This window comes from Carassius carassius, chromosome 13, assembly GCF_963082965.1.
Source record: "Carassius carassius chromosome 13, fCarCar2.1, whole genome shotgun sequence".
In the NCBI taxonomy this organism is placed as follows: domain Eukaryota; kingdom Metazoa; phylum Chordata; class Actinopteri; order Cypriniformes; family Cyprinidae; genus Carassius; species Carassius carassius.
The window spans coordinates 23,538,365-23,559,441 of NC_081767.1; the positions used below are offsets into that span (position 1 = coordinate 23,538,365).

Genomic DNA, 21,077 nt, shown 5'->3' on the forward strand with positions numbered 1-21,077 from the left:
ACTGCTGTTGTTCTGTAGCATATGCAGCAAAAATATCTAAGATAAATTGGCAGTTTATTCTTAAACCAATCAGCGAGCTCGAATAGTGGAAGCATAGTTACAGTTTAATATTTAATATTTAAAACAATTTAATTATATATATATGAAATGATGTTATTAAGTTATGACTTAGACATTTTTACATATATGAACAATATTATTATTTCTTTTAATAGTGTATTGACAATAGTGTATTGACTTATGTTATATGGGGACAGCTCGAGTCAAGACTGCAAGAAGCCCTGCAGAGAGTTGTGCACTTAGCTGAGCGCATCTCCGGGTCTGCTCTCCCCTCTCTGCAGGACATCTCAAACGCTGCAAAAGCAGAGCTGCTAAAATCATCAAGGGCTCTATCCACCCCACTAACCATCTTTTCACTTTGCTGCTATCTGGTAAGTGCTTCCGTAGCCTGATGGCAAAAAACGAGAGACAGGAGGAGTTTCTTCCCCCAGGCCATCAGGCTCCTAAACTCAAAACCAGCCTCTTAACATCTTCATGTCTCCATTTAATATTCACTTTATCAGTAAGATATTTATCATTCACTGCCTCACATTGACATACTGAAAATGTCAACCTGTTTGCCTCTTATACATCCCTGGGTATCTTAATATTTAAGACTACAGTGTACTCTTCATGCACATTATTTTTCATTCTATATTTAATTCTACAGTATACATCTCTTTTTTACATTTTATTCTAATATTTTTATTGCTTATGTAACCCCTCTCTCCTGGTTCTCTTTGCTGCTCCTCACACTCGCTCCAAGCGGGGCCCGAACCCAGATCTCTGGCATGGGAGGCGGCCACACTAACAAGGAGGCTAAATGGCTACAGCCACTAGCGTCAGTCGCTAGTGCGTCTCTTGGGATCGGGGAGTGAGGTTTACCTGCACAGCACTACTCGCTGGCCTCCGTTACACTTACCCCCCTAAACCTCACTCCCATCCGGGTCACGGCACCAATGTAACCCCTCTCTCCCGGGTCCTCTTTGCCGCTCCTCACACTCGCTCCGATCGGTTTTATTTCATTCTTTCATAGCTATATTTATGTATATTTTCATCTGTGTTGTATTCTTTAATAATTGCACTGTCCATGGAGTGGACCTGACTCACATTTCACTGCTGGTTATATATATATGTTATATATATGCTCTATATAATTGTGTATGTGACAAATAAAAATCACTAGGGGGCCACGGCCCACAGGTTGAAAATCACTGATCTAGACACTTTGGAATAATAAACAAAATGCCCATATGTGTCTTTATATATGATAAGCAGCAACATATTACATTAATGGTAAAAACAGAAAAAAACAAAACGATAGACATTTTGGAAGATTTAAGAACGCGAAATAAACTTATCCACTGGTCGTTTCATTAAAACACATGTGGGCGTGGCTTCCGCATTTGTCATCAATGAGGATTTGCTATTGAAATAAACAGGTGAACCTTGTATTTCAAATAAAACTAAGGAAGTTCATATTAAGATCTTACATAAAATATACCCAATGAATAATACTGTTGCAAAATATATGGATGTTGACAATTCTTGTTCATTTTGTGGGAATGAGGATGAAACACTGATTCATTTATTTTTCCAATGTGAAAAAACTAATAACTTCTGGAATAGGTTATATCTTCATATTGGCAAGCACCTTGATTCTTCCCAAACCTTTCAATTAAAGGATGTAATCTGTTATTATAAAGAAGATAAAGCTAGCACTTCAATTAATTATATTGTTAATTTTTTTATTTTGTTTGGGAAGTTTTTTATTCACAAGCAAAAATTCTCTAAATCGCAGCCTACTTTTCCTCATTTTTTAATTGAAATTGATGCATGTCTGAAGTCTCTAAGGTTAATTAAAAACAAGAAAAGTGACAGATTCCTGAAATATTATGACGATATTTTTGGTATTACCACTGATGCATAATGTTTCCTCTGTGTATTCCTTTTTTTTTTTTTTTTGCTGAGGTAACGTTACAGCAAAATAAAAACTTATTTCTCAGGTCCAACAGTCGTCTCGCCCCATATGTTATATTTTAGCTATAGCATTCGGCCATTAGTTTAAGATAGTTATGTACATAAATTATTCGCATGATTAAAAAAAGCTAGGTTTTAATCTTGCTGGCAGTTTTCTGAAGCACATCTGAATGGAGAAGATAAAGTATCCATCTTGAAAAGGGCCATTATTACTTCAGGCAATGTCGACCTGGTGCGCGAGCTCTTAGACAGTGGTAAGTGTTTAATTTATAAGTTTGATTTGGTCGACACAAGCCATAAACTCTCATCATCGTTATCCACGTTTGCGATCTTTGCACCACTTGTCTTATGTGCCTTAAATGTAATTTCTACCATTTTAAGTATTCAAATGTTGTAAAAACGCAAGTACATTTTTTTACAGAGCTTTATTTACACATTTTAATGCTTTGTACTTTAAACTTCCAAATGTTTTTTTAGGATTATGTAACAGACAAAATTAAATTGTGAAGCGTTAATTTATGTGATAAAAAGCAATCTCTTAGAAATTTCTGCACCAATAAAATGTGCAAAACATTTTCAGTTTATTTTTACCACAAAATTATATGTAATATCTAATTAAATGAAAAGCTTTTCTCGGTCTTGTGATTTTGGGGCAGATGAGCTCCTGAACATGATGAATGATGGAATATGCTCAGTCTCCAATGCTCAAACCACTCTGAAGTGATATTAAGAATAGTGTGGATTTAGCATTTGTCAGACCTGGACAGTCTTGCACACTTGCTTCCTGTCGCATGCAACTGTCCAAGACTGCAAGTATGGGTTTTTGGGACAGGTTGTTTTTCTGTTATTGGACACTTTTAAAATAAAATACTAAAATATTCAATGCACCCTTAAGAATTTGACAAGGTAAGAGCAGGTTCTGTCATTCTGATGTTGCACTTCAATGGCCTTCCTGTGACTCTTGGGGGTTTTTTTAATTGGAGAGGATGGGGTTTTGCATCAGCCACAGAAAAGGAACCCAATGATATCAAATCAAAAGAGTATGGCTAGACTTAATCCTTCAGGGGGAGTAGTTTGGTTTTCATTAATACGGTCAACATTGAAGTAGGTTACATTCTTTTGATTTCAACCCACGTGCTAGAGACGATGGAAACCAATTAGTTTGCCTTAGTGTCCTTCATCTGCCATTACTTAATTTTCGTGACGCACATGCCGAGTTATTGTAACGTGTCATTAATCTGCTGGTGTGTTTTTGGTTTACACATTGGCTCTCTTAATTTTTTTCTAAATTGAATGCATCTGTTGATCATGGTGAAATGCCGGCACATGAGCGACTGAATTGATGTAGACGTCCACTGTGTCCAATGAGAAGAGTTCCAGAGGGAGTCTCGAGCAACTGAAGCTTTGGGCTTAGACAGGAAATAATTAAATGTGAATGCAGCCGCCACTTCCTGGTCTGTGTTCCGCACAGAAGGGGAAGAATGCAGAAGGGATTGATAATGGCGGTATACAGAGTGTGGTGCTGGCGTCATTGCGTTGGCCCAACACTGGAGCTTATTTATTTTCCTGCTCCACCGCAGACGCAACTAAACTGTGTCTGCATCCTACTCCCAAAAAGACCTGCTCTGTCACGGTTCGCGAATGCACCGTCTCCAGCTGTAGTCATGTTATGTCATGTTGATTGGTTCTTGTGGGTGTTGCCACTGATCGCCTGATCAGCGGCAGGTGCATCTCATTCCACCGCCTATTTAACGCCCTGTCTTTCGTCTCCTGTTTGTCAGATCGTTGTTTGAGGTCCTCGTGTCGATGTCTGTTCGTGCTCCTGTGTTCCTGTCTTTGCTCTGTGTCCTGCTTCAGTCTTCATCGGATATTCACAGTCATTCACGGATTATCACCGCCGATCACCGATCTACCATCACCGCCATCGCTACCAACGCACTCCAACCACCTACCCACCTGTCTGTGCTGCCATCGTGGTTCCTGCGTCACTCACCAGCATTCATCCATCATACTTCTGTCAATAAACTACCTTTACTTGCATCTGCCTCCTGTCCTCCATTGTTAGCGTCACAGAACGATCTGACCAACATGGAGGCAGCGAGTAATCAACCCTCCTCTCTCGAAGCTTTCCTCAGCGCCAGTGTTCGGAGGATGGACTCCCAGGAGCGGACTCTTAACGACACTGGTCGCGCGGTTCAGGCTTTAGTGACGCAGGTGTCCGAGCTCACCCAACAGTTCCAGCTATTACGAGCTCCCACTGCGCCACTCACACCGCCTGTTCCACCAGCACCATCGGAGGCCCCCTCCCAGCCGGAACCACGCCTCCCGATTCCGGAGGCTTACTCAGGTGAACCCGATTATTGTAGAGCTTTCCTTAACCGTTGTGATATGCATTTTGCCCTCCAGCCTAGAACGTTCGCCACTGAGAGGGCCAAGGTGGCGTTCGTCCTGACCCTGCTCTCTGGGAGGGCGGCATTGTGGGGAACAGCGGTGTGGGAGAACCAGGACCCATGCTGCGCCTCGTTCCAGGCCCTCTCCGCCGAGATGAGACGGGTCTTTGATCGGGCCGCCGCAGGACGGGAGGCGGCCAGGAGGCTGGCGGAGTTGCGCCAGCACGAGAGATCCGTCTCGGACTACTCCATCGAGTTCCGGACCCTGGCGGCGGAGTGCCATTGGAACGAGGAGGCGCAGTGGGACATGTTCCTGCATGGGCTGGCTGACCGCGTCCAGAGGGAGATCTACGCCCTGGACCTTCCCCCGTCGTTCAATGGACTCATTGAGCTGGCCCTTCGGGTCGACGCACGTCTGGCACGGATGGAGAGGAGGGGGCTACTCAACACCCCATCCAGGGGACCGGCAGACGTGCGGTTCAGTGGCGGGGACGTGGCCAGCCCCGTCTACGATCACGAGCCCATGCAGGTAGGGCGAGCTCGGCTTTCCCGGGAGGAGAAGGAGAGGCGGAGGTCCCTGGGCCTTTGCCTTTACTGCGGGGGAGCCGGACATCAAGCCCACGCCTGTCCGGTAAAAGGCCAGGCCCGGTAGTACGTATGAGGCTACTATCGGGTGGGATCTCCGCCGAGAAGACCTCATCATCATCATCATCATCACCATCATCTTCTACGCTCCTCCCGGTATGGCTGCGGTGGTCAGCACAGACACATCACTGTCAGGCACTACTGGATTCCGGGGCAGAAGGTAACTTCATGGACAGCACATTAGCCCACAAGCTCCACATCCCCCTCAGACCTCTTCCGCACCACATCACGGTTCACGCCCTCACTGGTCAGCAACTTCCCACCATATCATACATCACTGAAGACATTACACTCATCACCTCTGGCAATCACTCCGAAACCATCTCTTTTCACATCCTTGACTCTCCCCTGGCACCCATTGTCCTCGGACACCCTTGGCTCCTCCTCCACAACCCTAGCATTGACTGGCTCTCTAACTCCGTTTTGTCTTGGTGTAAAAGGTGTCATGAGTCTTGTCTAGTGTCTGCCTGTCCGTCTGTGTCTGTGTCTGTGTTGCAGGAGGAGGCGGTGGATTTGTCTAACGTGCCCGCTGAGTACCTCCATCTGAAGGAAGTGTTCAGTAAGTCTCGGGCTGCTTCTCTTCCTCCGCATCGTCCTTACGACTGTGCCATAGATTTACTATCAGGTAAGTCTCCGCCTAAGGGCAAACTCTATTCACTTTCTGTTCCAGAGAGGGAGGCTATGGAGAAATATATTTCTGATTCTCTAGCTTCCAAATTCATCCGCCCTTCCTCTTCTCCTGCGGGGGCGGGGTTCTTTTTTGTGGGAAAGAAGGACGGATCTCTGCGACCTTGTATTGATTACCGGGGACTGAACAACATCACGGTAAAGAATACTTATCCTTTGCCGTTGATGTCTTCGGCCTTCGAGAGGTTGCAGGGAGCGTCAATTTTCACAAAACTGGACTTACGCAATGCGTATCATTTGGTTCGGATCAGGGAGGGGGATGAATGGAAGACCGCTTTTAACACCCCCAGAGGGCACTTTGAATACTTGGTTATGCCCTTTGGGCTCTCCAACTCCCCAGCGGTCTTCCAGGCACTCGTCAACGACGTGCTGCGAGATATGATCGATCAGTTCATTTATGTCTACCTGGATGACATATTGATTTTTTCCTCTTCTCTCCAGGAACATGTGCAGCACGTCCAACGAGTGCTTCAGAGGTTGCTAGAGAATGGGCTTTTTGTCAAGGCGGAGAAATGCGAATTTCATGCACAGTCAATTCCATTTTTGGGGTATATCGTGTTGACTGAGGGAATACGCATGGATCCCGAGAAGGTTAAGGCTGTGGTAGAATGGCCAAGCCCAGATTCCCGTAAGGCCCTACAGAGGTTACTGGGGTTCGCTAACTTCTACCGGCGTTTTATTCGCAACTTCAGCCAACTAGCCGCACCTCTGACCGCCTTGACCTCCGCCAGAACTGCGTTCAGGTGGTCGGACACAGCTCAGGCTGTGTTCGCTAAACTGAAGAGCCGTTTCATTTCAGCCCCTATTCTGATTACCCCTGACCCTACACGTCAGTTCGTGGTGGAGGTCGACGCATCAGAGGTGGGGGTAGGAGCGGTGTTATCGCAACGTTCTCCCTTAGACGACAAGGTCCACCCTTGCGCGTATTTCTCATATCGTTTATCTCCGGCAGAACGAAATTACGATATTGGTAACCGAGAATTGTTGGCAGTCAAGATGGCATTGGAGGAATGGCGTCACTGGTTAGAGGGATCGGGGGTTCCCTTTATAGTATGGACTGACCACAAGAATTTAGAGTACATTAGCACCGCCAAGAGGTTGAACTCCAGGCAGGCTCGGTGGGCACTTTTTTTTCGGACGTTTTGACTTTACTATCTCGTACCGCCCGGGTTCCAAGAATATCAAACCCGATTCTTTGTCGCGTATTTTTGACCATTCCGAACGCCCGTCCACTCCCGAGTGTATTTTTCCTGAGACATTAGTGGTCTCCACTCTCACATGGGAGATCGAATCGAAGGTCAGAACGGCCTTAGAAGGGGTAACGCCTCCGCCCGGGTGTCCACCGAACCGTTTATTTGTGCCGGAGGGATTAAGGTCCAACGTTATCCAGTGGGGACATTGCTCGAATGTAGCTTGCCATCCAGGGGTTAACCGTACTAGATTTTTAGTCAAGCAACGATTCTGGTGGCCACTTATGGCTTGCGACATTCACAGTTTTGTTTTGGCTTGCTCGGTTTGTGCCACTGGTAAGACTTCCAATCGGCCCCCTGATGGGTTACTCCAACCACTGCCGGTTCCTTCGAGACCCTGGTCCCACATCGCTCTAGATTTTATTACCGCCCTCCCGCCCTCCCAGGGCAACACGGTAGTTTTAACCGTGGTGGACCGGTTCTCGAAGGCAGCCCACTTTATTCCCTTGCCCAAATTACCTTCAGCCAAGGAGACAGCGTTGACTGTCGTAGACCACATCTTTCGTTTACATGGCCTCCCGATAGATGTGGTTTCCGACAGGGGACCCCAATTTGTGGCTAAATTTTGGCAAGAATTCTGTAGACTACTGGGAGCGACTGTAAGTCTGTCCTCAGGGTTTCACCCCCAGAGCAATGGTCAAACCGAGAGAGCCAACCAAGATTTGGAAAGGGTGTTGCGATGTTTGGTCTCCAAGAATCCTTCCTCCTGGAGCCAACAATTGTCTATGGTGGAGTACGCCCACAATACCTTACCAGTATCAGCTACGGGCCTATCTCCTTTTGAGTGTAGTGTAGGTTACCAGCCACCTATTTTTCCTAGTATGGAATCCGAAGTTGCGGTCCCCTCCGCTCACGCCTTCGTCCAGAGGTGCCTCCGCACTTGGACCAGAGCCCGTGAGACTCTACTCCAAGTGGGGGCGCGCACCAAGGCCAAGGCCGATCGCCACCGGTCTAGGCCTCCCGTATACGTCGTGGGTCAAAAGGTGTGGCTTTCAACCAAAAATATTCCTCTCCGGTCCGTATCTAATAAGTTGGCTCCCAAATTTATTGGCCCGTTTACTGTCACCAAGATCATTAGTCCGGTGGCAGTCCGCCTTAAACTCCCTCCTACGTACAGGAGAATTCATCCCGCTTTTCATGTGTCCAAAATCAAGCCCGTATTTCATTCTCCCATTAATCCGCCTACCCCGGTCCCTCCCCCGCCGCGTCTCGTAGATGGGGAGACCACCTATTTGGTAAATCGTATTCTGGACTCTAGAAGGAGGGGACGCGGATTTCAGTACTTGGTGGACTGGGAGGGTTACGGTCCGGAGGAGAGAAGTTGGGTACCTGCTAGGGACATCCTGGATCACTCCCTTATCGATGATTACAATCGACAGGTAAGAGATTCTGGGGACGCCAGGAGGCGTCCTTAGGAGGAGGGGTACTGTCACGGTTCGCGAATGCACCGTCTCCAGCTGTAGTCATGTTATGTCATGTTGATTGGTTCTTGTGGGTGTTGCCACTGATCGCCTGATCAGCGGCAGGTGCATCTCATTCCACCGCCTATTTAACGCCCTGTCTTTCGTCTCCTGTTTGTCAGATCGTTGTTTGAGGTCCTCGTGTCGATGTCTGTTCGTGCTCCTGTGTTCCTGTCTTTGCTCTGTGTCCTGCTTCAGTCTTCATCGGATATTCACAGTCATTCACGGATTATCACCGCCGATCACCGATCTACCATCACCGCCATCGCTACCAACGCACTCCAACCACCTACCCACCTGTCTGTGCTGCCATCGTGGTTCCTGCGTCACTCACCAGCATTCATCCATCATACTTCTGTCAATAAACTACCTTTACTTGCATCTGCCTCCTGTCCTCCATTGTTAGCGTCACATGCTCCTGCAGTCTAAACGCTGCTATCATCACAACACACAAACCCCTAACATAGACTGCTCCCGGTCGGATACGTGACCGAAGCACTAACAGTGTCCAGCAACATTAAACCATATGACACTCACGTGAAGTATTTGCAAACGTGTGTCCTGTGGTTTGAACAATACCACTGCAGCACTTTTTTGCGCACTATAATTTAATTATAAGTGGTATGTCTGTGTTTTTCCATAACATCCTTATATAGACCACTATAAATTTCTGATGGATGCTTGCACAGCAGCATCTGCCACAGAAGAGATGATCTCCAGGTGTGTGGCTCTGCTGCTCAGTCGCAACGCTGACCCAAATGTCTGCAACAGGTAAGAGAAACTTTGCAGGTCAGTTTGGGCAGTTTTATTGACATGTAGCAACCAGGATGCACTGTCATACAAACGTTTTTAGTTACTGATGGCCTTGTAACTTTTTTATCACTTGAGTGTAAATGTCCAGTAACGGACTTACCAAAATAAAAATCATTCATATAGCTTTTATTAGCCTACCGGTATTATTCATTATGCATCTCCTGTTTGTGTGCATGATTTTCAAAATGAAAGAAATATGCATGAATTTAGTGCAACGGTTCTCATCCAGTGGGCTGGAGCCCAGTAGAAGGCCTCAACAAACTTCCAAGAGGGACTCGAGGTGACTTAAAATGGTTGAAAATCCGCCAAACAACTAAAAATCAAGATATTGCTTATTTTAATTAGCCTTTAGGGTGCTTTCACACTGACAGTTTAGTTTGAAACAGGACATGGACTTGGGTTCGCATTTGTTCAGCAAGTAAAGTAACCTGCACAAATTTCATCCAATAACAATATCATTAGTTTAACAAAACACTTGTATGGTTAGGAGCGCAAGAGTGAGCATGCTGTGTAATTGTGCAAAGTGAGTACAATCAGGGCAGCAAAAAAAATTTTTGCAATCAGCTTTCTCCTCAAAAGAATCAGTGTGCAAGCCTTCAGTCATTCACTTTGCTGCGCATAACAGCGCCAAATTAATTGAAATCCCAACATATTGACCCATGTTCTGTTTTCTGTCATGCTCCGTGCACGTTTGTGATGACGTAAGATGAACGCAAATGCACCAGGGTTCTATGGAATCAAGTAAGTGTGAAACCATACCAATGCCACAGGGGGCATCAGGAACGATCAAACCTGGATTGCATGCAGCAAACATGCTCACTGCATAAAATTAGTTATCCATTAAAAAAAAAAAACATTGTTGACTTTTATCCTTTATCTCATCTACATGCATCCAGGTCTAACAACAGATAGTCACCAGCTCTGTCAAGCCCTGTTGATTGAGAGTATGTGAAAAAAATCTCCCAGCAGCTACAAAACATTAACACTGGCCAGACAGTGTTTCTTACAACCCTGTTTGGGAGGTGATGTGTACTCAATAGTGTATTGACTAAGGCATTTTTCAGGGCAGCCTCCAGCTGCTTATCATCTGCCACCCAAATCACTCACATGATCTGGAGTGAACAACTGGAGCATGTTGTTCACTTGACTGGTGAGAAAGTGATTGTGTCCCATCCAGACAAAATATTTAAAGATCAGTAACGAGGAACAGGGAGATGTTGGCAAGTGATGGGCCTGTCAAACCTTCATCCTCTTCCTCTGCCCTCTCAGTCTCCACACATAACTTACAATGTGCAGCAGCTGCATTTCCCCAGATCTTTTTGTTAACAAATACATTTGGGAATAGGGTCTGTTTCAGATTAGTTGGGATTCATTATTTGAAAATTGCTGAGGTAAAAATTTTACATTTGGTTTCCGTTCTCTTTCACATGTGAAATCACAGACCTATAATAAATGTTTAAATCCCTGATCATGGTTAAATAATTTAATCAAGTGTATAATTGTAAGTAATGAATGGCGCTGCACAATTAATCAAATTAAAACTGAAATCTTGATATGTCTTGGTGCATTCATCAAATCAAAGGTTGCTATTTAAATAATTACATAGTCTGTTGCACAGTGAACCGCAGCCATGTGTCGATTTACTGTACATGCATTTAAGAAGTTTACAAAAAAAAAAAAAGCTCAAGGGTTTGAAATATTAAAAGGTGGAAGGTTTGAATGTTTGAAAGCGCCAAGTGACCTTACATAAAGCATGTTTTGCTGTGCATGCAAGTCTTCTGCAACTGCCTCTTCCTTTCTTTCATGTAGTTTATTTAATGATGTGCCCAGTGAGACTTTTGAGCAGCCATGCTGACAATCATATGTTGTTCCAAATGATTCTGATTTCAAACGTCAGATTAGTTATTGTGTTGCATTTATATGAGAAGGATTTATAGCAGCTTCTTGCTACTCCCATTGATGTAAATAGAAAAAATTATGGATTTACCCATAGGATAAACCCTGTTTACAGCAATTAGTTGATTCCGTAAGCTTTCTTATTGCTCTCTTGGTTTTAGTAGGACAGCCTGGGAAAATGCATTTAATACTGCACTCATTTGTCACAAATACAGTCACTGAAGGTAAAATGCGTAGATAGCGAAGAGATAATGTCAAGATGAAGAATGATGGTGCCCTTGTTCACCTGTGTCTGATGTTGTGGAGTTCAGTTCACCACCGTCACATTCTCTGGGAAATGCCACCCAGGTTGATTAATAGTGCCAGGAAAGGTGTGCTGTTTAACACCGTGATCCTTAGATAAAACTGTATATTTACAACAGTGACGCAACCTCTGAACGCACATGACTAAAAGGTCCTCTTTTGTTTTTTGTTTTTTTTACACAGGTGATCGATAGTCCCAAGAAAGGTGTCAAATGTTTTTGTCTTTGTTAACTTTGGCGTAGAAGTGCTCTTTATGGTGATTCGATAATAATTCTGAATGGAGTTTCATTCAAGGGTGATTCACAAGCAGAGGCTTGTGTTTATGAGGGGGATTCAGTGGATGTCCAGCTCACTTGGTGCCCTCAGAAAGAAATCAGACATAACTAATGTTTTAGTAGTTCTTTATGAATAAGTGTAACTGTAAGGTGTATTAGCCTAGAGGTACAGTTTGTTTATCATGCAAAATTATTTAAAATGATGATAAAATACAATATAGTTATTTTTGTAATGAACCAAGATAAATTATTTAACTGTAAGCCAGTGAATCATTCATATATATATATATATAAAATAGATGTTAACTCAAATAAAATGTCTTGCCAAGGCAACATTTGTCATTTTCATTCAGTTTAACTTGATGTGCTAAAATTGCTACAAGAATGTAAATTAAAACTATATGAACGTAATGGGGGAAAAATAATAATAAAAAAACAACAACAATATTACTAAAACTTAACTTAAAATGAAACTGGTAATTTCAAGATTACCAGTAATTACAAAAACTATAATAGTATCTCGATGTCACTAAAATAACACTCACTACAATTATTTGTGCAAATTAATTATGAAAAAGCTTTGGAAGTTGCGTTCAAAAGCTGCTTGGTTCAGAAATCTGAGTGGTCATGTTGTTTACAGGTATATTTAAAAAATATGTAAAGTAAGTGACAAGCTTGAATTTCTGTGCCGTCTGAAACTCGCAAGGGTTTTATTTATTTTAGATATTGTTTTCATGAAACTGCCAGAACACTTTAAGATGGTGTGTGACTATGGCAAAAAAAAAGTCACTAGGCTTAGATTATCACTGTTAAAAGTTTTCCTGTGTTTGCTTCTGTCAATTCCATTCCAGTTTAGTGCAATAAATGACTCCTGTTAAATATAAAAGTGTCAGAGAACACAATTATGTGATTAATTGCCACCAGCATGATCACAATAACATCTGGCAGTTCTGTTGTGTCTTGTTTTGTGCCCTTGCTCAGGAGCAGTATGTCGTGTCTGATGCTGGCAGCCAGAGATGGCTATTGTCAGGTGATTAATTTGCTGGTTTCACATGGAGCCGAGCTGAACTTTCAGATAATGATAATGAACTTACGGTAAGGTCAAAAATATAGGCTGTACAGTTAATTAACAAAGTTGTTTTTTCCTGCATTTTATCATACTCTTTGTCCATTTGTTTCTATTACTACTATTATTATTATATGCGTTCTCACTCTACACTTTAATATTATTCTGATGGAGCAGGCCCTCATAATAGCAGTGCAGTATGGACGTAAAGCGGCCATGTTGAAACTGCTTCAACTAGGAGCGGATAAGTTCATCAAAACCAAAACGGGGAAGACAGCAGCTGACATTGCTAAAATGTCCAGTTACCCTGAGGTAGATCCCCTCTGTATCTGAAGTGATCTCCAATGTCAGAAATCATAGAAATGTTATCTTTAGACTACAATTAAAAAACAAATTTCACATCTCCAGGATCCTTAGTTCGACAGAGCTCTCTACTGTAAATGTCAATGCACCCTCAAAAGCTGAGGCATTGTATTCATTTCTCAATCAAAACCCTGATCTTTCCTCTGCATGCAAAGAGAGGTGAGCCTCTGTCTGAGACTTGCTTTGTAACCCCCTCTAGTGGTGACTGAAAATAAAAAAGAAATCCTTTTATTTATTTTTAAATTAGCTTTGCTATCACAGGAATAAATGACATTTTATAATATATAAAAATAGAAAACATTTTTAAATTGTAAAATTTTACCGTGTTTTTGATCAAATAAATGCAGCATTATAAGAGACTTCTTTAAAAAAAATCATAAAAATCTCAAGTTTTGAGTGGTATATATAATTAAATATACAGATGTGTAGCAGTCATATGCTAGTCCTCACTAAAAAAAAATTTAATCATTTTACAAGTCAACATAAAAGCAGTTAGGCTCAAATATCAATGTGGGTTCATGCTTTTGTTTGACCTAACAGTTCCTCTAAGCTGAATGATATTGAACTTCTGCTGTATGGCCTGAATCTGGATCATCTCTCGGACATCATGGTGGTGAGCCAGTAGATTTATTTTACCATTGCACTAAAACAAATGTTTACTGTAATGTGCTTGCAGTAGAACTCTATGGGGCCAGTGTTCCAGAAGTGTTATAAGGTTATATTTTTAACATGCTTTCATTAGTTATTTATTAGAATGTTTATTCGTCATTTTGTCCCTTGGGAATAGTTTTTATTTACTTACTTTTTTAAGATTTATGGACTTATGGTTTGTGTTACTGCCACAATTCCTGTGGATGATGAAGTTCGGCTGCAATACTATATGATTACAGGTCCTTCTCAAAAAATTAGCTTATTGTGATAAAAGTTCATTATTTTCCATAATGTAATGATAAAAATTAAACTTTCATATATTTTAGATTCATTGCACACCAACTGAAATATTTCAGGTCTTTTATTGTTTTAATACTGATGATTTTGGCATACAGCTCATGAAAACCCAAAATTCCTATCTCAAAAAATTAGCATATCATGAAATCGTTCTCTAAACGAGCTATTAACCTAATCATCTGAATCAACTAATTAACTCTAAACACCTGCAAAAGATTCCTGAGGCTTTTAAAAACTCCCAGCTTGGTTCATTACTCAAAACCGCAATCATGGGTAAGACTGCTGTCCAGAAGGCCATCATTGACACCCTCAAGCGAGAGGGTAAGACACAGAAAGAAATTTCTGAATGAACAGGCTGTTCCCAGAGTGCTGTATCAAGGCACCTCAGTGGGAAGTCTGTGGGAAGGAAAAAGTGTGGCAAAAAACACTGCACAACGAGAAGAGGCGACCGGACCCTGAGGAAGATTGTGGAGAAGGACCGATTCCAGACCTTGGGGGACCTGCGGAAGCAGTGGACTGAGTCTGGAGTAGAAACATCCCGAGCCTCCGTGCACAGGCGTGTGCAGGAAATGGGCTACAGAGAAGCAGCACTGGACTGTTGTTCAGTGGTCCAAAGTACTTTTTTCGGATGAAAGCAAATTTTGCATGTCATTCGGAAATCAAGGTGCCAGAGTCTGGAGGAAGACTGGGGAGAAGGAAATGCCAAAATGCCTGAAGTCCAGTGTCAAGTACCCACAGTCAGTGATGGTCTGGGGTGCCATGTCAGCTGCTGGTGTTGGTCCACTGTGTTTTATCAAGGGCAGGGTCAATGCAGCTAGCTATCAGGAGATTTTGGAGCACTTCATGCTTCCATCTGCTGAAAAGCTTTATGGAGATGAAGATTTTGTTTTTTAGCACGACCTGGCACCTGCTCACAGTGCCAAAACCACTGGTAAATGGTTTACTGACCATGGTATTACTGTGCTCAATTGGCCTGCCAACTCTCCTGACCTGAACCCCATAGAGAATCTGTGGGATATTGTAAAGAGAAAGTTGAGAGACGCAAGACCCAACACTCTGGATGAGCTTAAGGCCGCTATCGAAGCATCCTGGGCCTCCATAACACCTCAGCAGTGCCACAGACTGATTGCCTCCATGCCACGCCGCATTGAAGCAGTCATTTCTGCAAAAGGATTCCCGACCAAGTATTGAGTGCATAACTGAACATAATTATTTGAAGGTTGACTTTTTTTGTATTAAAAACACTTTTTTTATTATTGGTCGGATGAAATATGCTAATTTTTTGAAATCATCAGTATTAAAACAATAAAAGACCTGAAATATTTCAGTTGGTGTGCAATGAATCTAAAATATATGAAAGTTTAATTTTCATCATTACATTATGGAAAATAATGAACTTTTATCACAATATGCTAATTTTTTGAGAAGGACCTGTATATAGACCTTCATCATGAATGAATTACAGTGTTGATTTGAGGCAGTTACTAATGTAACTAAATATTTCTTCTCTTGTGTCTTTTACATTTGTTTCTTTTTTTACTGGAAGGAAAATGATGTCACTTGGAGTGACCTGTTGATCATGGAGAAGCGGGACTTGGAAAAGGTATGTAAATCATGCCTTTTTAATAGATGAGAAGATTAAAAAAAAAATTTTGTGCAAAACAAACATTTGTTTTCTGAGTTAATGGCTAAAATTATACTGAATTTAATACTTTTTTAGATTAATATACATATTTTTAGATATAAGATGTACATAAAAATAAATAAAAAAACTGTATATATTGTATCTCAATGATAAATCAGCTCTCTTTCTCTTAGATTGGCGTAACTAATCCTGAGGATCAAAAGAAGATTCTCAGCTCAATGGAGCAGATGCACCTTGATAAAGTAGATCTGGACACCCTGACGCCTCTTTACAACATAGACAGCGGGTAAAGCTCACTTAGCCTCAAGCTGATCTAAACTTTATTGTATGTTTTTCATGTATCCACATCATATCCGAACCATATTTGTTCATTCATCATTAATCCTATGTTTCCCGTGCTGGTAACAGTCAGAACTCATAGCAGTACAACATTGTCTTGACAAGGCTTCCATGTAAGCCTGTCTTAATGGTTTAAGCACTAGTAATGATTTGTAAGGTGAGAAATAAATAAGTGCCGTTTCTGCATGCTCCGGGCTCTGACGGATGATGGTGAGTAGGCGGCTAGGTGGCCATGTTTGACTTTAAAGTCCAAGCTTAATGAATCTAATCAGTCTTTAATTTCCTTATTCAATGTCAGGGAGGTACAGAGAGGGCAGACAGACACACAGTAAATTGTGCAGTTAAATCCTCTTCTGATAGGTGCTCCATAAACACACATTAAAAGGATATAGAGTTACAGTGAAATTCATTGCCACAGTTGATTTCCTGCCTAATGGGATGTATGTAAACATAAGCACTGATGTTTTTACAAGAGTTCATAAGTTGTTTCCGGAAGATAACTCTGTGTAGCTTTGATATTTTTAGCACAAAAATAGATATAAGTAGATTATTAGTTTATTAAACTGTTATTATTTTGAGTGGCTGGACTATTTAAAATGTATCAACTAAATGCCAGTGAATGTGAACTGATGATGGATCTGCTCGTGGTGCCTGTTAGGATGGTGGCATTAACCCAGCACTTAGTCGTCCACGAGAGCCCATCACTCATTCAGTCATAGAAAAACTAACAAAGTGACGATCAGAGCCCATCTCTCGGTCCTGGAGGAGATAGTAAGTCCACAGTGTCTGACAGTGTTTACCACAGCCTCTGACAGAGTGTTAGGAGAAGAAAACGGCTGCTTGGGGAAATCCTCTGTTAAGATAACACTATCAGCATCACGTGGTATGTGTGAGACATTACTGGAGTTTGAAATTGTAAGTGATGGCAGAAGTGCGCTAAGAATGCTGTCACCAAATTAAGTGATACCATTGGCCATAAGAAATACCTGCTTCAGCTTTCAGTGTTTGGGATTTTAGAATAAAGAGAACTGAAGGAGATATTTAAGGAAACAATGGTATCACTTGGTTGATACCATTTGGTTATAGAACGATCGATAGATCGATTTTATAACATTTCTTACACATGGTTTATGATTCTTACATATTTTGTTCATCAAGATAATCTTCACAGATGGACACAACGTTTTCTGAATTTTGTAGCCTAAGCTGTAGTAAAAAGCTAATCATATGCTATAAACAAACTACATCATGGTTGCATGATTTCAATGTCAAAAGAAAAGTTCAAATAATTCACAAACGTGTGATTTATAAACAAAATCAGGCTGTGTGTAGAGGAGTTTACCTGTTCTGTGTGATGACTTTTAATGCCCCTGACAACCTTGTAAAAAAAAAAAAAAAAAAAAAACACCAGGGCGAATTACTGATGTATTTTATGTCATAGAATAACATTTAAATGTGCCTTAAGCTTGTGATTTTTCAGGCATTAATCATGATTAATCAAGTTCATGAACAAAGGGTGCCGTTTGAATAATGTCGACTTTTTCTCAGGCGTGAAGATTTCTTTAACTTTCTGATCAGCCTGAAACAGCAGTGCTGTTACTTGACCGAAACCTTACAGGATGTGATCAGCAGATTCCCACGTAGCCCCTCTGAGGTTCGTTGTGTACTTTAAGTATTTGCATCCTGTGTATAACATGACCAATTATAAGTATTCCTGTCTGTTTCATTAGTCTTGTGTAGGCTTCTGATTTGTGGCAGTTTGGTCTACATTGCTTTATTCTGACAAAGAACCACCCACTTAGAAAGAAAGAGAATGTCTGACTGACATGTAAAGTAACCAACAACAGTTGTTTTTTGTTTTTATGTGCTGTTTAGGATTGGAGCTGAAAAAAAAATGGTATTAAAATAATGGTATATTAGCCAAATGTTTGTACACAGAACACTGTAAAAATAGGAAAAATTTGTCAAAATGAACAAAAAATAAAGTTTTGTGTGTGTGTGTGTTTGTGTGTGTTTGTTAAATGGTGAGAAGAACATAAAGAATGGTTAACTTTTCATTTTAAAGCAAATAATGCCCAAAAAGGTGTGACTAGACTGGATTGCCCAATTTTATATTTCTGAATGACTGATCTCTGCCACAATTTTTTAACCAATCATTTTTACCAACAATGATAATGCAACCTTACTTTCAAAATGGCTTATGGGCCATATGCTTCCATTGGTTTAAATGTGCATGGCCTCTAAGAGTGACTTCCCCAAAGGCCTGAAATTATCCATGATTACAGCCTTGAATAAATGGGAACAAATTATTCCATTGAATTTTAAACCTTCAAGCATTTTCATCATTTTCAACTGAAGTGGCAGTAAACAGACAGAGCTATTGTATCTCATGTTTCGTGTCTGCTTGTTTGTGATGCCTTTGTTTGACAGGTTGTTCTTACATGTGATCCCAAGAAAGAGGCTCAAGCCCTTTGCACCGAACTAGTAACTCAGACAGGAGACCTCCAGAAAGAGATTCTCTGTCTTAAGAGCCTGCTCACCAAGGTCAATCATGTCCCCATTCCCTCATCTTTCTTCTTCTCTGACGCTTCTGTTTACAATAGTTTGGTCTAGTAAAAATACTGCGAGACCAAAGGGAAAGACGTTTCATCCCACTTAGATGTTCATGTAGTCTCTTTCATGATGATGAAGGGTAATCTGTTGTGAACAAATAAATTGAGGATGTTATATGCTAGCACATTCTAGGGACACTCTCATCAATCTTCAATGTGGAATTAGTTTAACCAGACAAGTTTGAAGCTTGTTGTCGCTCCTGGTGTTTTCAAAGCATTCAGCATTTTGATTGTGGCAACACATCTGAATAGAATCCTAATATAGAATGCTTTCTCAGATAGTGTGTTGTCTTGTCAAAAGAAACATTTCACTACACCGTAATTGGTACTCATTCTGCGACATGTGAAATACTGGGTTTTGGGAGAGTTTTTCCAGTGGGATATAGAGGCAGATTAACTCTGATGTAGATGAATTTGTTTCTCCATTGAAAAACAGATTTGGAGAAATTTAGCATTACATCACTTGCTCACCTGTGGATCCACTGCAGTGAATGGGTGCCATCAGAATGAGTTTAAATAGCTGATTAAAAAAAAAAAAAAAATCACAATACACAAGTGGTAAGTTTTCACAAGACTTCAGTCTATCAGTTAACGTCTTGCAAAGCTAAAAGCTGTGAGTTTGTAAAAAAAAAAAAAAAAATCAATAAAGACGTTTTTAACTTAAAACCATTGCTTCTGGTTAAAAAACAAGTCGCATGATTTACTTGTGGATTATTGTGATGTTTTTATCAGCTGTTTGGGGACTAATTTTGACAGCACCCATTCACTGCCCATTCACAGTCTCTCCAAATCTGTTCTGCTGAAGTGCTCTATAAAATACCAAAAGCAAACAACATATGGTGCTAACATGGTGCTACACATATACATAGCGCGCTCTAATAATTTATTCTCTTGTAACCCTTAATTTCTCCTTAGGTGGATCACACAGAATACAACTTTAAACTTCTTCAACCAGTCTCCAATAATGTCCAGGGAGGAAAGCCCCACAAGAGGTTTGCTGCTGTGCTTGGACTTGGATTGCTTTTAGCAGGGCTTCTATTTGTGCTGTCACAATAAAAAAAAAACTGAACTATTTTTGAGATTATGTATATCAGTGATGTATGTATTTTAAGTTGTTTCCTCAATATTTTATTAATAATTGTATGTTGTAGATTTATGTTAAGAACATGTTACGATTATCCTTTTTGTGGTGCTATTCTAGACTGTTATTCAAGTAAATCTGTTAAATGTTCTTTTGGTTTATCAGACAGTGCACTTCATCATAAACTTTTCCCAAACCACAACGTCATCCTTCTCTTTTCTTTGTGTGTAGTAATTGTTGTCAACTTCTGTTACAGATGTGGTGCTTCTGCTGGTCAGAGCTGAACAGCCAGCACTTTGTGTTTTGGGAATTCTGCTTTGATTTTGCTGGGTGGCCCAAAAAGTAAAGTCATTGTCAATCGCTGTCTGTGGTGCTGAAATGTCATTTCCGGGTGCAGGACCCCCTTACACCTAATTTCATGATGAAAGCTGGTTGCTTGATCAGTCATCTTTAGTTACATTGAACAGTTACTTATTACATGTTCCCTTTCGGACTTGAGGAGACGATGAAATGTAATGTGTGTCATGTGTGAGCCATTTTCCTGAAAGCCCTGTTCTGAGTATGTTGTATGATTATGTTTAGCAAAGAAAATGGCAGCTTTATTATCTCTTTCATTTCTTTCGGTTGCATGCACTGTAGATTTATTATTTGAGTAAGCAAAAATTAGGCCAAGTAAAATGCATGTAAAAGAGCCGCTTGGGCTGATAGGTTCTTCTAGCTGACTAGCTGATATATGAATCAGTCCTCCAAGGAGCTGTAACAATATCAAGCATATGTTGTTTGGTATGAGCTCAAACATTTTTCACAATGTCGGAATTGTTTGTGGGAATGTCAAAACAGTTTCTACAAGTTAAAATCTTAGAGTCTATAAATCTTGTAGAGATCTCTGTGATTTTTGACTGTTTTCCAACACTGTTCTGTATCATTGCTGCTGTTGACTGTTATACTGTGCATTCTTTATGTTCTTTATGTAGGCTATGTAGCCGATTCTTAGTGTTCTGCAGCATTTATGAGGACGCTTTTAAATTATTACAGGTTAATCAGAGTGCTCATATGTATAAGCTAGTCAAAATAATTCACTTTAGTGAAAAAAATAAAACTTGACAAAACTTAAATGCTGTTATTATTTATCCGGTACGCATGCAGTAGAATATTAGCCTAGTTATGTTGTAAACGAGTTTAGTGTATGACTGCGCAAAATCTCTGGTTGTTCTGAAAGTCATTGAATAAGTTGCACACTGGTTACAAGCATGTCCTTTTCCAAGCAATCCAATTTTGAAGGCCT

General features: G+C 41.1%; 1 protein-coding gene across 1 annotated transcript; it reads left to right on the forward strand.

The window, feature by feature from the left end:
* Window positions 1–8,883: 8,883 nt before the first annotated feature.
* LOC132155754 (ankyrin repeat, SAM and basic leucine zipper domain-containing protein 1-like) lies at window positions 8,884–20,911 on the forward strand. Its single transcript, XM_059564464.1, is given in 10 exon segments — window positions 8,884–9,222; window positions 12,720–12,813; window positions 12,816–12,833; window positions 12,982–13,100; window positions 13,708–13,780; window positions 15,662–15,718; window positions 15,934–16,046; window positions 17,648–17,753; window positions 18,530–18,643; window positions 19,627–20,911. Coding segments are annotated over 10 exon segments (933 nt in total). The 5' UTR covers window positions 8,884–9,124; the 3' UTR covers window positions 19,768–20,911.
* Window positions 20,912–21,077: the final 166 nt, after the last annotated feature.